The 16,371-nt window shown below is 37.2% G+C and overlaps 1 protein-coding gene across 9 annotated transcripts in view; it reads left to right on the top strand.

Annotated features, from left to right (window-relative positions):
* The window catches only part of Nfib (nuclear factor I B), a 398,396-nt gene extending 384,691 nt beyond the window's left edge, over positions 1–13,705 (top strand). For all 9 annotated transcript variants that reach the window (XM_051188114.1, XM_051188112.1, XM_051188111.1 and 6 more), the window contains one exon: positions 12,674–13,705. In XM_051188114.1, coding sequence (XP_051044071.1) covers positions 12,674–12,691 — 18 coding nt within the window. In that variant the 3' untranslated portion in view covers positions 12,692–13,705. The remainder of the gene's footprint in view (positions 1–12,673) is intronic.
* Positions 13,706–16,371: the final 2,666 nt, after the last annotated feature.

Below are 16,371 nucleotides of genomic sequence, written 5' to 3'. Positions count from 1 at the left end.
TATAATTAGTTGACTTAAATCAGATAAGAAAATTATTTGAAAATAGCTTTGATATTATCTTACATTTTGGTTTTGAAAAAATACTTATAATGTAGTTATTCTCTTTTCAAAGCAGTTTGTATTAAGTAAATAATTTATGGTATAATATATATTAAAACATAAAGATGAATAAACGAGAACAATGTGATCCCTTAAGTTTCCTGATAATAGAACCAACATAGTTTTTCCCTTGTTCAGACTGTAACCATTCCTTTGCATGTCTACATGAAGCATGAAGCCAGATGTTAAGATGCTAGTTATATAAGGGGTGTTTGACTCCTTAGTGGGTAAAGGTACCTGTTGTGGGCTCAAGGAGTCAAACACCTCCATTTACTCAGATAAAAACTAAAAAGGCTACCTAGATTTTGTTTTTTGACTCATAAGAATTATTCAGCCAGGCAGTGGTGGCACACACCTTTAATCCCAGCAATCAGAAGGCAGAGGCAGGTTGATCTCTTTGAGTTCAAGGCCAGCCTGATCTACAGAACAAGTTCAAGGACAGCTTGGAAACCCTGTCTTGAGAAACAATAACAAACAAAAAGTTAGATTTGTTCATTTTCTATGTGAGCGTTTTTCCTGCATGTGTGTGTGTTCTGAGTGCTTGCTTGGTGCCTGCAGGGTCAGAAGAAGCCACTTGAGTCTCTGGAACTGGGGTTACAGATGGTTGTAAGCCACCAGGTGGGTGCTGAGAATTGAACTTCATTCCCCAAGGAGAGCAAAAAGTGCTCTTAAATGCTTAGCCATCTTTAACCCTTCATTTGGTTTTTTACAAATTCCATGGCATTTAATTAAGTTAACAATTTAGCGATTATAATATGACTTTTCCCATGTTTAAATATCGGTAGGAATAATCATCTCTAAAAAAGTCTGTTGGGATGTTCTTCCCCAAGAAGTTTATATCAGTAGGAAAAAACCCTATATAATATATACTTACAAATGGAAGATAAACTCAGTGGAAGTATCTTATTTAAATAATCTCAATGATTAATGGTACTTAATTAAATTGAATGAAAGTGGCTTAAAAATCTGAATTAGTAAGCTATTTAAAGTTAATTTAATTAAATTTGATAGCACAATATTTGCATTAGTTTATTAAGTAACAATCCTATATTCCATGCTTTGCCTATCAGCAGAATGGTCTGTGTTCACAAGGACTGCAGATTAGATGGAAGGTGATACTTATGTTTCTCAATGTTACTCCAGCTACTTCCTAATCAGTAGATTACTGATTGGCATTTCTTTAATCTAGAAAAGGAGAGTATCTTTGAAGCACATCAAAACCAAAAAAGATGTAAGTTTTTGGTGTCATAATATATTTTGAACTAGGTCTGAGTAGTTCTGGAATCAGAACTTGTTATCCCCTAAAAGGAAAGGTCACACGCACATGTGAGAATGAGTACAATGACTAACAGTCCTTGAGGAAGAAGTATTGTTCATCTTGTAGCTCCCAGTTCATCTTCCCTTTCCCAGCCAGAAAATCGATGTGACCACCAGCCTGCAGATGGTAGTGAATCTGAGGTGGGGGAACCACGTGAATTTATTGATTTCATTTTTTTTCCCTTTCTCAGAGGATACTAATCTATCTTTGGATTAAGAATGGCTTAACTATGTGAGATGGCCTGAGCCCCCAATAAAGCCTTGAAGTTCACTTTGGTTTGCATCTGCTCTTCTTGTCATGACTCAAGAAGGCACATCTTCTGTGTTTCAGGTGTATCTATACATTCTGCATGGGTTTTCTGAGTTGGGGTGGGTGGGGTGCTGTCCTAAGTACATTGTAGTCACACTCACAGCTCTTTGAATCTATGTGTCACAGTTCTGAATAAACACGCTCATCGGAGACAGAAATTCTCTTTGCTTTGCTACCATTTTCAAAAATGGACACTGTAGGGCATGGTGGAATAAGCCATTAGTCCTAGCACGAGTTGGAGGCAGTGAGGTTTATGTTTTTAAAGCTTCGTGGATTTTGTTTCTAGATAGAATATGGAAGAGAAAAATCAACTGACTGTACCATTGTCACTTTTAAGAGAGTTAGGGACAGTTAACGCTGCAGAGTTATCTCATTAGTTTGACAATATTAGGGAAAGAGATTTGTTCAGCCAGAGACTTCAATGACTGAGCTTTGATGTTGTAGATGAAGAGCACATTGCAGGTCATACCTGTTGTGGCTCCTGCTTGTTGTTTTTAATATGTTTTTAATTGAAATAGAACTAGATCACTTCCCCCTGCCTTTACTACCTCTGGCCCTTCCCAGCTACCCATCTTCCAACCCCTCCCATGTTCCTCCACACTCAAGTTGACAGCCTCTTTTTCTTTGATTTTTACACACACACACACACACACACACACACACACACACACACACACCACTCACACATGCACTTATGCACAAATATGTTTATATACAAAGGCAATCCATGGAGACTGTAGATAGAAAGATCATAGCAAAGCAAGTGTTTGGATTTGCTTTATTTTGTTTGGGTCTGTTGTTGCCCTCCTGAGGTATTTCCATGTCAAATGCAGCTTGTTGGGGGAGCTTAAAATGGCAGGGATCTGCTTGCATCCTACTCAAGCTGGAGATCTGCTTGCTACATCCCACCCCAGCTCAGAAATGCCTTCAGGCACCATGGCTGTCTGTTAGGCCAGGTTTTGACAGATCTTCCATGTTACAGTCCTGAAGGTGTTTTCTTGCTTTGACCTTAGAATTTTGTGAAGTGTGTTTCTGTGTGTGTGTGTGTGTGTGTGTGTGTGTGTGTGTGTGTGTGTGTTTAGCAAGTATGTAAACTCAAAAACTAAGGGCTTACTTAAATCTAGAGAGAATGAAATTTCCTGCCTAAGAAAATGGTTTGTTGCCAGAGTTGATCCTGAATAAAATACTGAAGGCCTTGCTTCCACTTCAGTCAGGGTGCATTGACCTTCTAGGAGGATGGTAGGTGATGAATTGCTCGAGCTAGGTGCTGCTATGATTGTTCTTTGTCCTCCTCCATGTGTAAGTTCTGGGTTTTTTGTTTGTTTGTTTGTTTGTTTAGTTTTTTGCTTTTTGGTTTTGTTTTTGCACAAGTGAGTTGTGTGGACATAAACGCATACAGCAGTTACTTGCTAACTAGCTTGCTGTCTTGAGACCCTAGCCAGACTCTTGCTTGCACTTTCATGTATGAAAGAACAGCATAATTGAGTGAAAAAGAAAGCTGAAGGACAGTCTAAGAATAATATAAACATGTTATGTTAGAACATTGGATGGGTGCTTTATGCAAAAGAGAAACTGGATTTATTGTTTCATTCTCCCTTCTCCCCCATCACCCCTTTAAGAAAATGCGAAGCCACAAGTGAGCTGTTGTATGTGTTTGATGGCTTATATAAACATAGAAGAAGCCTTCAGATGGCTAAAATAAACATGCGCGTGTTACTGAAGGATATGTTTACACAAGCCGCTTGCTCAGCCCCTGAAATAATGGATAAATGAAGATTTTACTGAAATAATTGGGAGGATTTTGTTTGTTTGTTTGTTTCGCTTATACCATAATTGCATGGCACCAGAGACGTTTATCAGGGATTTTCCGTGTTACATATGTTGCCCGGTTCCTTTCTATGAGGTGAATACTTCATCCTGTCATTACTTTACACATGTTTTTGTAAGAAATTGTCGTTTATTACTGCAATTCCAGAAAGCTGCCTGATTTCCCAAGAGAAGTTTAGCAGCCAGTAAAGGTTATTTGGATCTGGCTGGTCCTGAGAAAGAGGGCAAAATGAAGGGGCAATAGTGAATACTTCATGCTTAGTAGTTACTGTGAAAAACCTTTTACCAATTTCCCTCCCACAGCCATACTGTTTTCTTTATAAAATGTATCCTCTCTATCAAAAGACTTAAAAACAAAAACTTAAGAGTAATTTTAATAGGTTGTACACTGTATGTGTTCGCATATGTATGTTTATATATAGGTATGTGGCATGTATGTGATAAAGCGTGCGTGCACCCCTGTCCTTATGTAGAATTAAGTTAACTTTTATCTCACCATTATACTTGGCCATCCGTGCACATCTCCTAGGTTAGCATTTCCTGCTCAGGGTTTCTTATCTTGATACAAAAAGGCAGTCCTGCAGCTGGGTTGTTCCTGTAGTTCCTGAGGGGAGCTAGTTTCCAATCGCTGAATCTGCTTTTCAGCTGTCAGCTCTAGAGTGTTTGAACTGTTCAATTTTTTACACTGCATTACAGGTTCCTAGCACTCTCTGGGACTCTAATAGAAGTGCTGATAATATAGATGAATAGGAGACTCGTAGGTTGTGACCACTGGTAACAGGACAGCTATCTGCTGTTTTTCTTTGCATTTATCAGTCTCTTGAGAGCAGCCACTTTCCATCCTCATCATTATTACCTGCACCTGTTAGGAAATCAAAGCTAAAGTCATTAGCATTCTTAAAAATGATCTGAAATGATTTTTACAAACACGCGATGTCATGTCTCTGATCTGGTTTGTTGGGAGCTGTGTAGGGACTTGTAGTTTTCACCTACCTTTCTCCATTTATAAAGAAAGATTTGTCCAACTGGATGTTTCCTTTTTATCTGGACAAACTCTTCAGAACACTTCCTAAGAAATTAATTGTATTCCAGCCAGACTTGCATGCTGCCATCCCACAGGAAATGGGTCAGCAATCCATTAAGATGCCATTAGATAATCTAATTTGGAACTTAATCTCTAAATTAACCATGCTCCATACTTGAAGCATACTTGAGAGAAAGAAAAAAAGTTTACGTTTGAATCGATAGGGGAGCCGAAGCGTGAAGAAGGCTGTTTGTTTTTTCTGTAGCTGTGGTCACGTCTCAAGCCGTCTGGTAACCAGGAGAAACCAGACATGATGTAATTCCAGATTGAACTTGAACTTCAGGGACTTAGGATGGGGGAACAATGGGCCATAGGAATCGATAATGTCCATTTTCCACATGATTGTGTCTGGAGCTTTCGGTCAACCTTTTTGGATGGACAGTGAGACCAAAATGAGATGATCCAGGGACAAGAAGTTAGAGGAAAAGAGAACAACTTTCTCCATGGTGTTTTCAGAGCAGTGCTGCAGATTCCAACGGGATTAGAAAAGTTCCCGCTCTGCAGTGAAGCGGTGGCTTGTTCAGAGCACTCTTTGTTCGCCTAGGTAGGACAAACTTAATCTTCCGTTTCCTGTCAGATGGTTTTTGGCAGCAGAGCCTGAGAGGGAGGAGCAGGATTCAGAACATTCTCAAATGCAAACCTTACTGATTAACCCTTTGCAGCTAAAGGAAGTGTGCTTAACGCTGACCCTGTTTGAAGATGGTTTATGCAAAACACCGTGTAAACACGCACATTCTGTGCTGAGGAAGTCAGCTCCATGAGCCCACACACCATTCCTTTACTGTTGTGGTCCTGGAGCTGGGGCTAGGTGTGTTGTCATTTGGTCGTATTTAAATAATAAAACCTAGAACTGAATATATTTTATAGGAAATGCAATGTTATAGAAGGAAAGGCAAAAGCCTGATGAATTTCAGTGCAGTGAATAATAATGATATACATGTCACAATGTCAAACTGTAGAGTTTTCGCTCCCTCCTTTGCTTTGTTTTAGGAGTTCTCTGCACATGTGAACACAGTAAAAAGCCCAACATCCTAGTTTGATTCTTAACTCTTTGTCGTCATACTCTTCTGAATTCTGACATTAACAGCTCCTCTCTTTTAGAGGCAAAACTGTTTAAGTAATACCGGATTTTGCTTTTAAATAAAAATCATTTGGGAGTTTTCTGGCTTTTGTACAAAATTCACATTTCTCTTTATTTAGTATGCCTTTGGTGATCCTCTCTGTGAAAGGCACTATTTTGGAGTACCGTTTTTTTGTAGGGAAATGTCTGCAGTTGAAGAATCACTTATGCAAATAAGAGAAGCAGTAACCCCTGTAACAATAGCACTGAAAAGGAGCCTGGTGGAGAGGAATACAGACTAGAGAAAGGCTGGGAATCAACATGTGGGCTTCCCTGTGGCATGGTCTGCGGGAGGGTGCAAAACACTATAGTCAGCATTTAATTCCATATATTTTTAATTATCAAAAACTTCCCACAGATTGATAAGTTGGTATATGTTTGCATGTGTGTCCTGTAGTTAATTTATAATTAATCATCTTTATAATTCTCTATCCTATGTTTTTTTTAGCTCTAAGATATCAGCAAGATCAAATCAAGTTGCTTTTTAAAATTTGCTTAATTTGTCTTACTAAGGGGAAGAATTTTCTTTTAACTCCTGTTTACATTTAAATATACGCAAGTAAGTTTTTGTGACTTTTAAGTATGTGGGTTTGTTGAAGGACCTCCTAGGGTCATGTGTAGAAGCTTCTATACTAAGAGAACTACGTATGTAATGATCTTGTCCACTGTTTAGCTGCAGTATTCTTCATTAGACTAAGTACTTCACTGGCATGTGCCAGTTTTGAACTTGGAAAATATTCTCACTTGTGCATGCTAAAGTGAACCCTTAATCTAGCAAACCCCAGAAGTAAAGCCATTGGATACAATTGAATATAAACCAGTGAGGTTTGACAGCCTACCATTTGATGTTGTTTTCAAAAGTGTGGCTCCCCAAGGATTAACAATAAAGAGGGCTATTTACCTACTTAGTTAAGAAATAAATACATTTCTGTTTCATTACTATGAAGTGCTATTGCTTGCAGCTAGAATCATTCCATGAGCCACCTGCAGTTTATGATATTTGGTGTTTCCCAGAGAGCCCACAGGGGTCTTTGTAGAGCAGGTAAGAGCTAGCCAGGGAGCTTTCTGACGCTGACTATTACAAATAGTGATAATCATTAGAAATCATCTTGCATGCAAATAGGATCATTCAGATGGCGATAATGATCACTAAAAATGGGAAAAATAAATCAAAGAAACCCAAGACCTGTATAAAGCATGTAGTAAGTATATTTCACTGTCAGTCGGGTCTCATTTAAAAAGGGGCTGAAAACAACCACCACTTGATAAATAAATTACAGTTACTCATGTGGAAGTTGAGCTCAAGAATTATTATTCTTGTTCAGGAGTTCTGGTGCAGCTAAATGTCAGCCATAAGCCATTGAATAGCTTATATCATTCAACTGCAATAGAACTATATGAACAACAAATCACAATGTTTGTCACAGAGAGAACTGAAGTACAGTGTGAGAATGTGGTATTTGGGGACTACAATATTGTGCTTAAGATCCAGGTGTCTACAGTTTGATAGCTGTGTACAATTGGGTACGACTTAAGGGTTCAGTTTCCTCATCCATAAACTAAAGCATGAATGTTTGTTGTTAGGACCCAAAACGTTAAGGTAGGTCAATCATGTAGACCAATGCCTAGCAAATTACTCATGTCATGTGAGTGCTATTGATTAGGTGCCATGTTCTTTTTTTTCTAATATAGTAATAGATTCAACTTGAAGCCTGTTCATTTATTCCTTCCACTGATGTGAGTGAATTGTTTTTCACAAGACAATGTATATATAGCCTTTGAGTTTTATGGAAGTAAGTTGCTAGTTGAGATGCAACATGCAACATGGTATATCTAAACAGTATAGTATATCTAGACAACATAGTATTCTTGACAGCCTAGTATTTTCAGACATGTTTTTCACTCTAGTAGAGGAAATCCTTTGCTGTATGTTTTGACACTAAAACCAGTATGAGTAATTTTCAATAAAATTATTGCTTGGCCAAAAAAAAAAAAAAAAAAAAAAAAAAAGGTGATACCTGAAATTGGTGCAAAGGAATTGGAGGCAATTATCATTTTATATGGTCTTCATGCTTCCTGTGTCATTGTGTGTTTTATCACTACCCATTAACAATCTGACTATTGGTATGGTTGGACTTTTTGTAAATCTACCAATTCTTTGTGCCCTATTACTTAGTATTTCTCAAGTTTCTTAAAAGAGTACCTATAATCTTTGAAGCAAATCTAAATAGATAATCTTAGGATTCCCTTGGAAGGTAGAAGTATAATTAGAATACTGGAATTTTATGACCTAACAGTTGGAATGCCTAATTCATAATGAAATGAGCATCAATTAATAATATGTGGATTGAGGTATTCTTCAAACACCTCTCACTGTTTTAGTGACCTAAGACTAATGGGTGAAGTTTTTATTTATTTATTTTTACTTTGGATGGGGCCTCAACTTAATGACTTCATCTATGTTTATTTGACACCCTTTAGTTTTGGTTGGTTATTGTGTTAAAAACCAAAGAACCAATCACTTTTGGCCTTGAAGGCACAGTTACTGGATGAATGATTTTCTTTTTATTTATTTATTTATTTTTTTTTTAAATGACCAACAGATGTTGCTTTGGCATCCACTGCATTTTTTTTTTTTCTCTTTCATTGAAAGATAAAGAATCTATTTACTCCTTTAGTGGAACATCTATCTACAGTTTATCCAGATTTAAGAAGTATATAAGGAGTGAGTTTTAAAAGTATGACCTGCCAAATCTCTGGCTCTATTAGTTGTTCAATATTCTTGATAGTTTCGAACCATATTCCATCTTAGCTTTCACTGTAAAGTTACCTGAGAACTATTTTTGCTTCCTGAAAAGACAGTTCTGGAGAATTTGAGATTGTTGCCTCTGACGAGCCAGTTCCTCGCTCAGTGCGTATTCTCTTTGTCAGCACTGACATGGTTGTGACATAGTTTGTATAGCATATGGCAAATTCATAGTTTATTAAAGCAAATACATTTGCCTTAAAATAATTCTGTTCTAAAATTTCTTGCCGAGGATAGACCAATATGTCACTTTGAAGGGAGGCAATGTATCATAGTGAAATGGCCATGGGACACAGACAGAATTGCTGTTATCTGAGGACTATGTGGGTGAGGTTGGCCTTACTTCCTTTACCTGTGAGAGTGGATAATGGTGGCCATTTTAAGAGCTGAAACACCAAAGATGGTACCTTCTGTTCACCTGCCTGTTATCTAGCAATGTCTACCTTTGTTCTAGTCCTATGAATGGAATCATTCAGAACCCTGAATCATTTTTAATTCAATTGCCACGTCTTCCCCATTGCCCCGAAACAGTTTGTTAAATGATTCATTGAATTTCTTCAACAAAGATGAGACTCCAGTGTGAAATGAATCAGGGCCATCACTCACTCCCTGACTGTCTTCTAAGTTAAAGGAATTGGCTTATGTTTTCCCTGTTGGGGAGAGTCAGTTTTACACAGATGACCACAGTAAAGTGAATATTTTCTCCAAGATATCTGACATTTTCTTTCTTAAATTTTGATTTAGCTCTCCTATGTCTTGTGTATAATGTCTCACCATGGATGTCATCAGGATGAGCAGTGTTTTGTTTTATGGTGGTGCCAAAGTCTTTTGAACTTTTTGATTGTTATTTTTCATGCTTGTACCCTTTTTTACTACTTTTATTTCCAGTGGTTATGGGCAGCAAATTCTTCTAAATATATGTTATCAGGTTCAGACAGATGCATCTTTAGTTCATGTAAAGGTGATTTGACTTTAGAAAATCTAATGATAAGAAAGCAAATGCAAGTTTGAAGTTGACTTTGAATGTTTTGGGAATCCTTTCACTTATATAGTAAACCTCTCACTAGTCAAAGTATAGATTCTTTTAATTGAACACAAAATAATTCATAGAATTTTTCTCTCCCCCATGAATGAAAATCAAGACATATTTTATACATACCAAGTTTACCTGTGTACATGTGTGGGAGTGGATACTGGCATTCATTTGGGCTTCTCAGCATGATGGTGCTAATGCATTCTCAGTGAAGAACTATAAAATCCTTAGGTGTTGTATTTTTTTTTTTTTTTGATTAAGTGAACTAGTTTGGTTTAACATTTAACATTGCTGTATAGGCATTGAGTTACTTTTCTCTGGATTTGTTTCCCCATCTGGGAACTGCTGTTAAAGCTCTAAAGAATGTCCCTTATAGTTCTGAATTTAACCTATGGATTGGTGATAAGAGGCTTGTATAGGTTTATTCTCCTGTAAAGATTCATAAACAGTATCGAAAAATATACCTACACTGTGCAGTGTTGGTATGGCCATTATGCAAGCTAAGAGATTCAGAAGGATTAACTAAACATGTAAATTAAATTTGCTATACATTCTAGAGCATGGATTCTCTGTATGTAATGACCAGCCATTTGTTCTGGATTCTTATTTTTTCTCCGTGTACTTGGTAAATTTGTCTTTTTAGGAGCCACACTTATTTTTCAATCATTAATACACTCTCTCCAAAGCATGCAGTCAATCTCTAGATGACTCTGTGGAGCTCATCTATTTGGGGATTCTTGTTGATTTCTCAAGGTGTCTTGTTGTTGATGCTTTTTTTTTTGTTGTTGTTGTTGTTGTTGTTTTGTTTGGTTGGTTTTTTTTTTGCCAAGCACTATCTTTTGAACTAGACAGTTTACTTTTGACATTGCTTACTTTAGGTTAAAAATAATATATGGCTATTTTGTAATTAGCCTTATTGTTAAGAAACAGTCTTCTCTAAGGCAGACTCTATACGGCTAGATAAGACTGGGCCATTCTTTTCCTGTGGCATTCACCTTTCAGTCAGTAAGATAATTGCAGATAACAGATGAGTGTGATATGATGTAATAAGTGCTGTAATAGAACTATGTACAGAGTGCAGTGAAGCATAGTTGAGGTGAAAATAAGTTTCTTAGTGCATTACGTAACATTCAATGATACAAACTACAGAAATAATTCTGAAGATGTGTGTAGGAAGAGAGAAAATATGTGAAAAACAGTCAAATCTCTCAGAAAAGATTTCAGTAAAAATATTCAGTCTTTAGACTTGGGGTAATTCATCAACTAAGAAAGATATGTAAGTTGGTGTGTTGTGTTTTTTTTCTGCATAAACGTTGTATGGGGCATCTAAATTTTAAATTCAGAAATATTCAGATGTTAATGTGTTCATAAATTCATATAATCAAGGTTAGCACTTTTTCAAAATAGCTGAGTATGAGTTCAAGCCATTGATTTATTAGTCCCAAATTTTGTAACACATCTGCCATATGCTAGGTTGTGTGCTAAATGATTAGCAAAGTAAAAGTCAAGTTTTGCTGGTATTGATCTGGTTGTCTAATCATAAAACTCTTGAGAAAATATCACTGGTTTCTTTTCTGTTGAAGCTTTTCTGGGCAATACATACGTAGACAGGTACAAATAAGCCATGTTTTATATTGAGTTATCTTCAGAGTAAATTATGTTATATTTTTGGTTTCTTAATCTAAAATTGTTTCTTTGTGTTAATTGCCATGATGTTTCTTATGACTTTAAGAGTCAAATAGATGGGCATTTCCAGATTGCTAGCCACAATAATGACAAGATAGGTCAGTAATAGACTCCATCTCACCTATAATTCCAACAGTAGAGGATACTAAGTAAAATTTAAAGCTTGGAGAATATGCCATACCAGACCATCGCTAAACTGGGGGAAGAATTGTTTGTATGATGTTTCCTTGGTATAGTGATACATCTGACGTTATTCTCCAAATTGATTATCAGTACAAATAATACAAAAATGTATGGGGTGGTGTAAATCTGGCATTTCTTTGCTCCATATGAAACTTTTTTGAGAAAGTATGTCAGTAGCAACTAGAGAAATTTTGTTCGAGCTTGATTTTAAATCCCAAGGCCAGCATAGGCTGTTGCACAGCCAGCTGGTGAGAGATAGGACTGCTAGGGCAGGTTACTCCCTTTATCGTTCTGGTCTCAAATGTACAATTCCAATTGTGTTACCATTCCTGGTGGCAAAGGCTAGGAATGCTCAGGCCAATGTGAAGAAAAATGAATTGAAAGGAAAGATTTGGTTCTGTGTAAGGAAAATTATAGAGGAGAGCAGAAAAACAACAGAGAACCCAATATCCTCCCTCTGCTGCACCCTCCACAATGGGCTTCTGCACACAGTGTAGCAAGCTGGGATCCACGTGGTCCTCCAGTATAGAAAACATTTGGTTGTCTAAAACTCTTCAGTTATGTATGATAATTAGGTGTTTCAAATTGCATACTAGATGTAGACCTGCCTGAAAATATATTATTCTCTTGTGAGAGGAAAGGATATATATTTCATTCCATTTTTAAATTTATGTAACCTAATAAGCAGACAAACCCATCTTACCCAGAATGTCTTATGAATTAAAGGTTAAACCCAATTAATGTATCTAGCAAGCTACAATGGTCTGGTATCACTAGAAATTTCTGCCTTTCTTTTTCTTCATTTGAACAATAAAAACCATAATCTACTTATTACATTGAAGTGGACCAGATATTTGAAAAAGAATATCCTTAATCAGCTAGAGTTCAACAGTTGTGAATGGATACTATTTCATATTTTTCCACATCTTAGGTCTTTTCATGAAAGCAAGAGATCATATAGAGTATATATCTGTATGATGTATATAACCTAGAAGTTGTTGCATGTAGTATATATGTGTGTAATGTGTGCAATTTAGTACAGTTAGCGCATGCTATTAATTTTTAAATTTTATTACAAGTTCAATTTAAAATTAAAACATATAATAGTTGTAGTTTGATGCATTTAGAATGTATACTTATGACTGGAGATTTTAACATTGTGTTTTTCTTTTTCTCTTCCCTCCCTGCTATCCTTCTCCTCTCAACAGTCCTGGTACCTGGGCTAGCTTGGTTCCTTTCCAAGTGTCAAATAGGACACCCATCTTACCGGCAAATGTCCAAAATTATGGGTTGAACATAATTGGAGAGCCTTTCCTTCAAGCAGAGACAAGCAACTGAGGGGAAAGAAAAACAACAATAGAATAAGAAAATTAGGGGAAAAAACACTCAAAGCAAAGGAAAAGAAGAAGACTGGACGAAAGGGAGGAAGGAGAGAAACTGAAGAAAGAAGACAATAGACCAGCATTGCAGCACTTACAATCACTAATTCCCTTAAGGTTGAAACTATAATGACACGAAAAGGGTCGATGATATCTCACTGATGCTAGACTGCAGCCCCTGCAACGTAGCCTTTGTTACATGAAGTCCGCTGGGAAATAGATGTTCTGTCTCTATGACAATATATTTTAACTGACTTTCTAGATGCCTTAATATTTGCATGATAAGCTAGTTTTCTTGGTTAGTATTCTTGTTGTTTACGCATGGAGTCACTATTCCTGGTTATCTCACCAACGAAGGCTAGGAGGCGGCATCAGAGGTGCTGGAGACAGAGCCATGAGCCAGCCATTTTATGAGCACTCTGATTTCTTAAAGTTAAAAAAAAATATATATTAAATCTCTGTAGCCTTTAGTTATCCATACAGATTTATTAAATTTTGGCCCTTAACCCAGCCTTTTTCCAGTGTGTAACCCAGTTTGAAATCTTAAAAAAGAAAAAAAAACTGAAAAATAGGAAAAAAAAAAAAAAAAAAAAACCAGTTTGAACTCAAAGGCTCTATGGAAGAAATGCCTCTATGTGGGTAAAGTGTTACCTCTGCATGCAACAGTAAAATTTAATATAATATTTTCCCCACAAAAGAAACACTTAACAGAGGCAAGTGCAATTTATAAATTTATATCTAAAGGGGAATTGTGATTATAAGTCCTTTAGCCCTTGGACTCTAAATTGAGGGGATTAAAAAGAATTTAAAATAATTTTGAGCGAATTTATTTTCCCCTCAGTTTTTGAGGGCATTTAAAAAGGCATTAAATCAAGACAAATCATGTGCTTGAATGGAAGAAAAAAAAATGAATGAAAACACAGCACTTAGGTTGGCTTAGCTGCAGCCTCCTCGGAGGTAGAATTATTTATTTAAAATTACTGGTTGCATCAAGAACCCATAGGGTGTGCAAATGGTTCTATAAAATCTGCATCGTAGAGACAAAGAGGCAGGTAAATCCATGTCACAAGGGTAAAGCTTCCAGTGTACGGGCTGGGAACGCCAGGGCATAGGATAGAACAACACACTCTTCAGAGAAGTGCCATCGGGGTGCTGGAAACGTGCACGGTGCTTTCAGACATTAGCCTTGTCCCACACATTTCTCGTATTGACAGATCCATAGTGTGCATGGGCAGACACATGTTGCCTCTATGTCTCTTAAAAATTTTAATTAAAGTACTCTTTCCAGTAATCCTAATTTGCACGAAGATATAATGTCCACATTACGTGCCTTGCCTTGAAATCTAAAAAAACAAAAGACAAAAAAAAAAAAAAAAACCACAAAAGTGACATCACTACACTTGTTTTGCTGCATTTATTATCGTTTTAAATCTTTACCATTTTTATGACAAAATATTTTGTACTCCAGACGAAGAAAAATGTGTGACATCATGGATTTTTTAGACAGTTACACCTTTATCTCACATTTATAAAGCATATCATGGCTGTGTATAGTTGCCGCTTAAAAATTGTAATCGACCAGCAATATTTTCAGTATTTTGGTGTTTTTTCTATTAACCTTTCATGTTTTTCATCTTCCAATTAATATTTGGGGGGAGGGGTTTCAAATTTATACGAATTATGCAATACCAAGTTTTGCCTATGTAGGTAGTGCTTTTAGCTGTATTGGTTATTATAGGTAAGTACACAGATTTAAAAAGAAATAATGTATGCTTTTTTGTTTGTTTGTTTATTTGTTTGTTTGTTTTAATTGACCAAAGTGGGTACTGCTATTTTTGCAGTGTGATGAGGTCCTTTTGTGTACTGAGAGATGGACAGGGGATTTTTTTTAAAAATATACATATATATATATTCTGGGGTGGGTGGGAGGATTTTTAACACTTTTCAGTGTAGCTGTGAAGCAGTGCACCCTGAGATGGGCCTGGGCTGCAAAGCGACTGTTCTGCCTACTGTGACAAACTTCAACTTACACAGATCCCCACTCCCCTACTTTCCCACCTGGGGTGCAAGCTGAACTCATTTCTGGTTTCAAGTTAAGAAAATGGGAATAAAGAGCAAGGACAGGCAAGCCTCCTACAGGCAGACTTAGAAGAACTACCCTGTCTCATTTCAGTTATTGAATAGTTTTTCCTGAAAGTTCCCAATCCATAGTGGAAGGCCAGCCTGTCTCATATTGGCAAAGACATTTCTTGAAGTGCCCACATAGCAGATGTTGGCTGTTTCACACTTTTGAGTTTAACACAGGAATACGCTTTCTTCTACCAAACACATTCACCCATCTGGAGAGAGTGTTCCCCTATCCCTTCCCATGACAGAATATGATGTTGCTATCTATGACTTACTACTTCAAGTGGATGACAGCACACCTGGGATTTTGGGTGTGTGTGTGTGTGTGTGTGTGTGTGTGTGTGTGTGTGTGTGTGTGTGTGTGTGTTTACATCGGTCATTGGGAAGGTTGACTAGAGAGAAGGTTACTTTTCTTGAACGTATTTGGACTGACAGGTTAAAAAGTCAAAGTTAAGTTTTTAAAGAACAAAGATGAGCAAATCCTTTTATTTTACCTGCCCCTGTAAACTGAAAACTAGAGCAGAGAGAAATACAGAATTTTAAGTAATTAATTTTCCTGTGGATAAATTAAGCCTGTTTGATAGTGATGGAAGGAACTTCTTTTTAAGGGATGGCATTTCAAATATATATTTGAGTCAATTTCCCCTGAGGGCTAGAGGTAAATGGGGGCCAATTTTGTTTTGTCTTCCCCAACCTGGTCCTCTTGAGTGTATTCATTACTCCAAGGAGTTCTTTCAGGGTTAGTGACACACACAGTAGGTTGTCATGAGGCTCTCCTGACCCCAGGTCCCATACCATGGCCTAATAAAATAAACTGTCAACTGTATGCCTAGCAGATCATTTAATGAGTACTTTACAACAGTACTCAGGCTTGACAATTGTACCTGACTATTGATGTCCAAATACTGGCTGCCACAGTGGGATTCTAGACACAGGCTCCAAAAAAATCCCACTGCATCTGTGATACTTGCTCTGCAGACACCAAATCCTCCCAGCCAAGATCTTTATGTATTTCTGTCCTATTTGGTAAGGAATGCAACCTTACAGGACACAGTATTCTTTCCAGGCAGACTCCTCTTCTTGCCGTCAGTGAATGAACAATTCTTGCTAAACAACATGGCGCACTGTGGCATCCCTGCCTGCCTCTTGGGTACAGAGGCCTAGGGCAAGTGTTCCTTCTTTTTCTAAAGAATTTCCCTTCTTTTCTTTTGAGATAAACTTATTAAAAAAGCACTACTATAGATAATCTCAAATCCACTTTTAGCCTTTTTTTTTTTTTTTTAAAGAAAAAAAAACCAGGAAGTATATTGTGACGAAGGGCCCCACATTTGCAGGTCTTGCACGCCCCTTCCTTACCCAGACTGCAGAGCTTCAGGATGGTGAAGGTCACCCACGGGCAT

The sequence above is a fragment of the Phodopus roborovskii genome, unplaced genomic scaffold, assembly GCF_943737965.1.
Source record: "Phodopus roborovskii unplaced genomic scaffold, PHOROB, whole genome shotgun sequence".
NCBI classification, from domain to species: Eukaryota; Metazoa; Chordata; class Mammalia; order Rodentia; family Cricetidae; genus Phodopus; species Phodopus roborovskii.
This window is presented reverse-complemented; position numbering and strand designations above follow the sequence as displayed.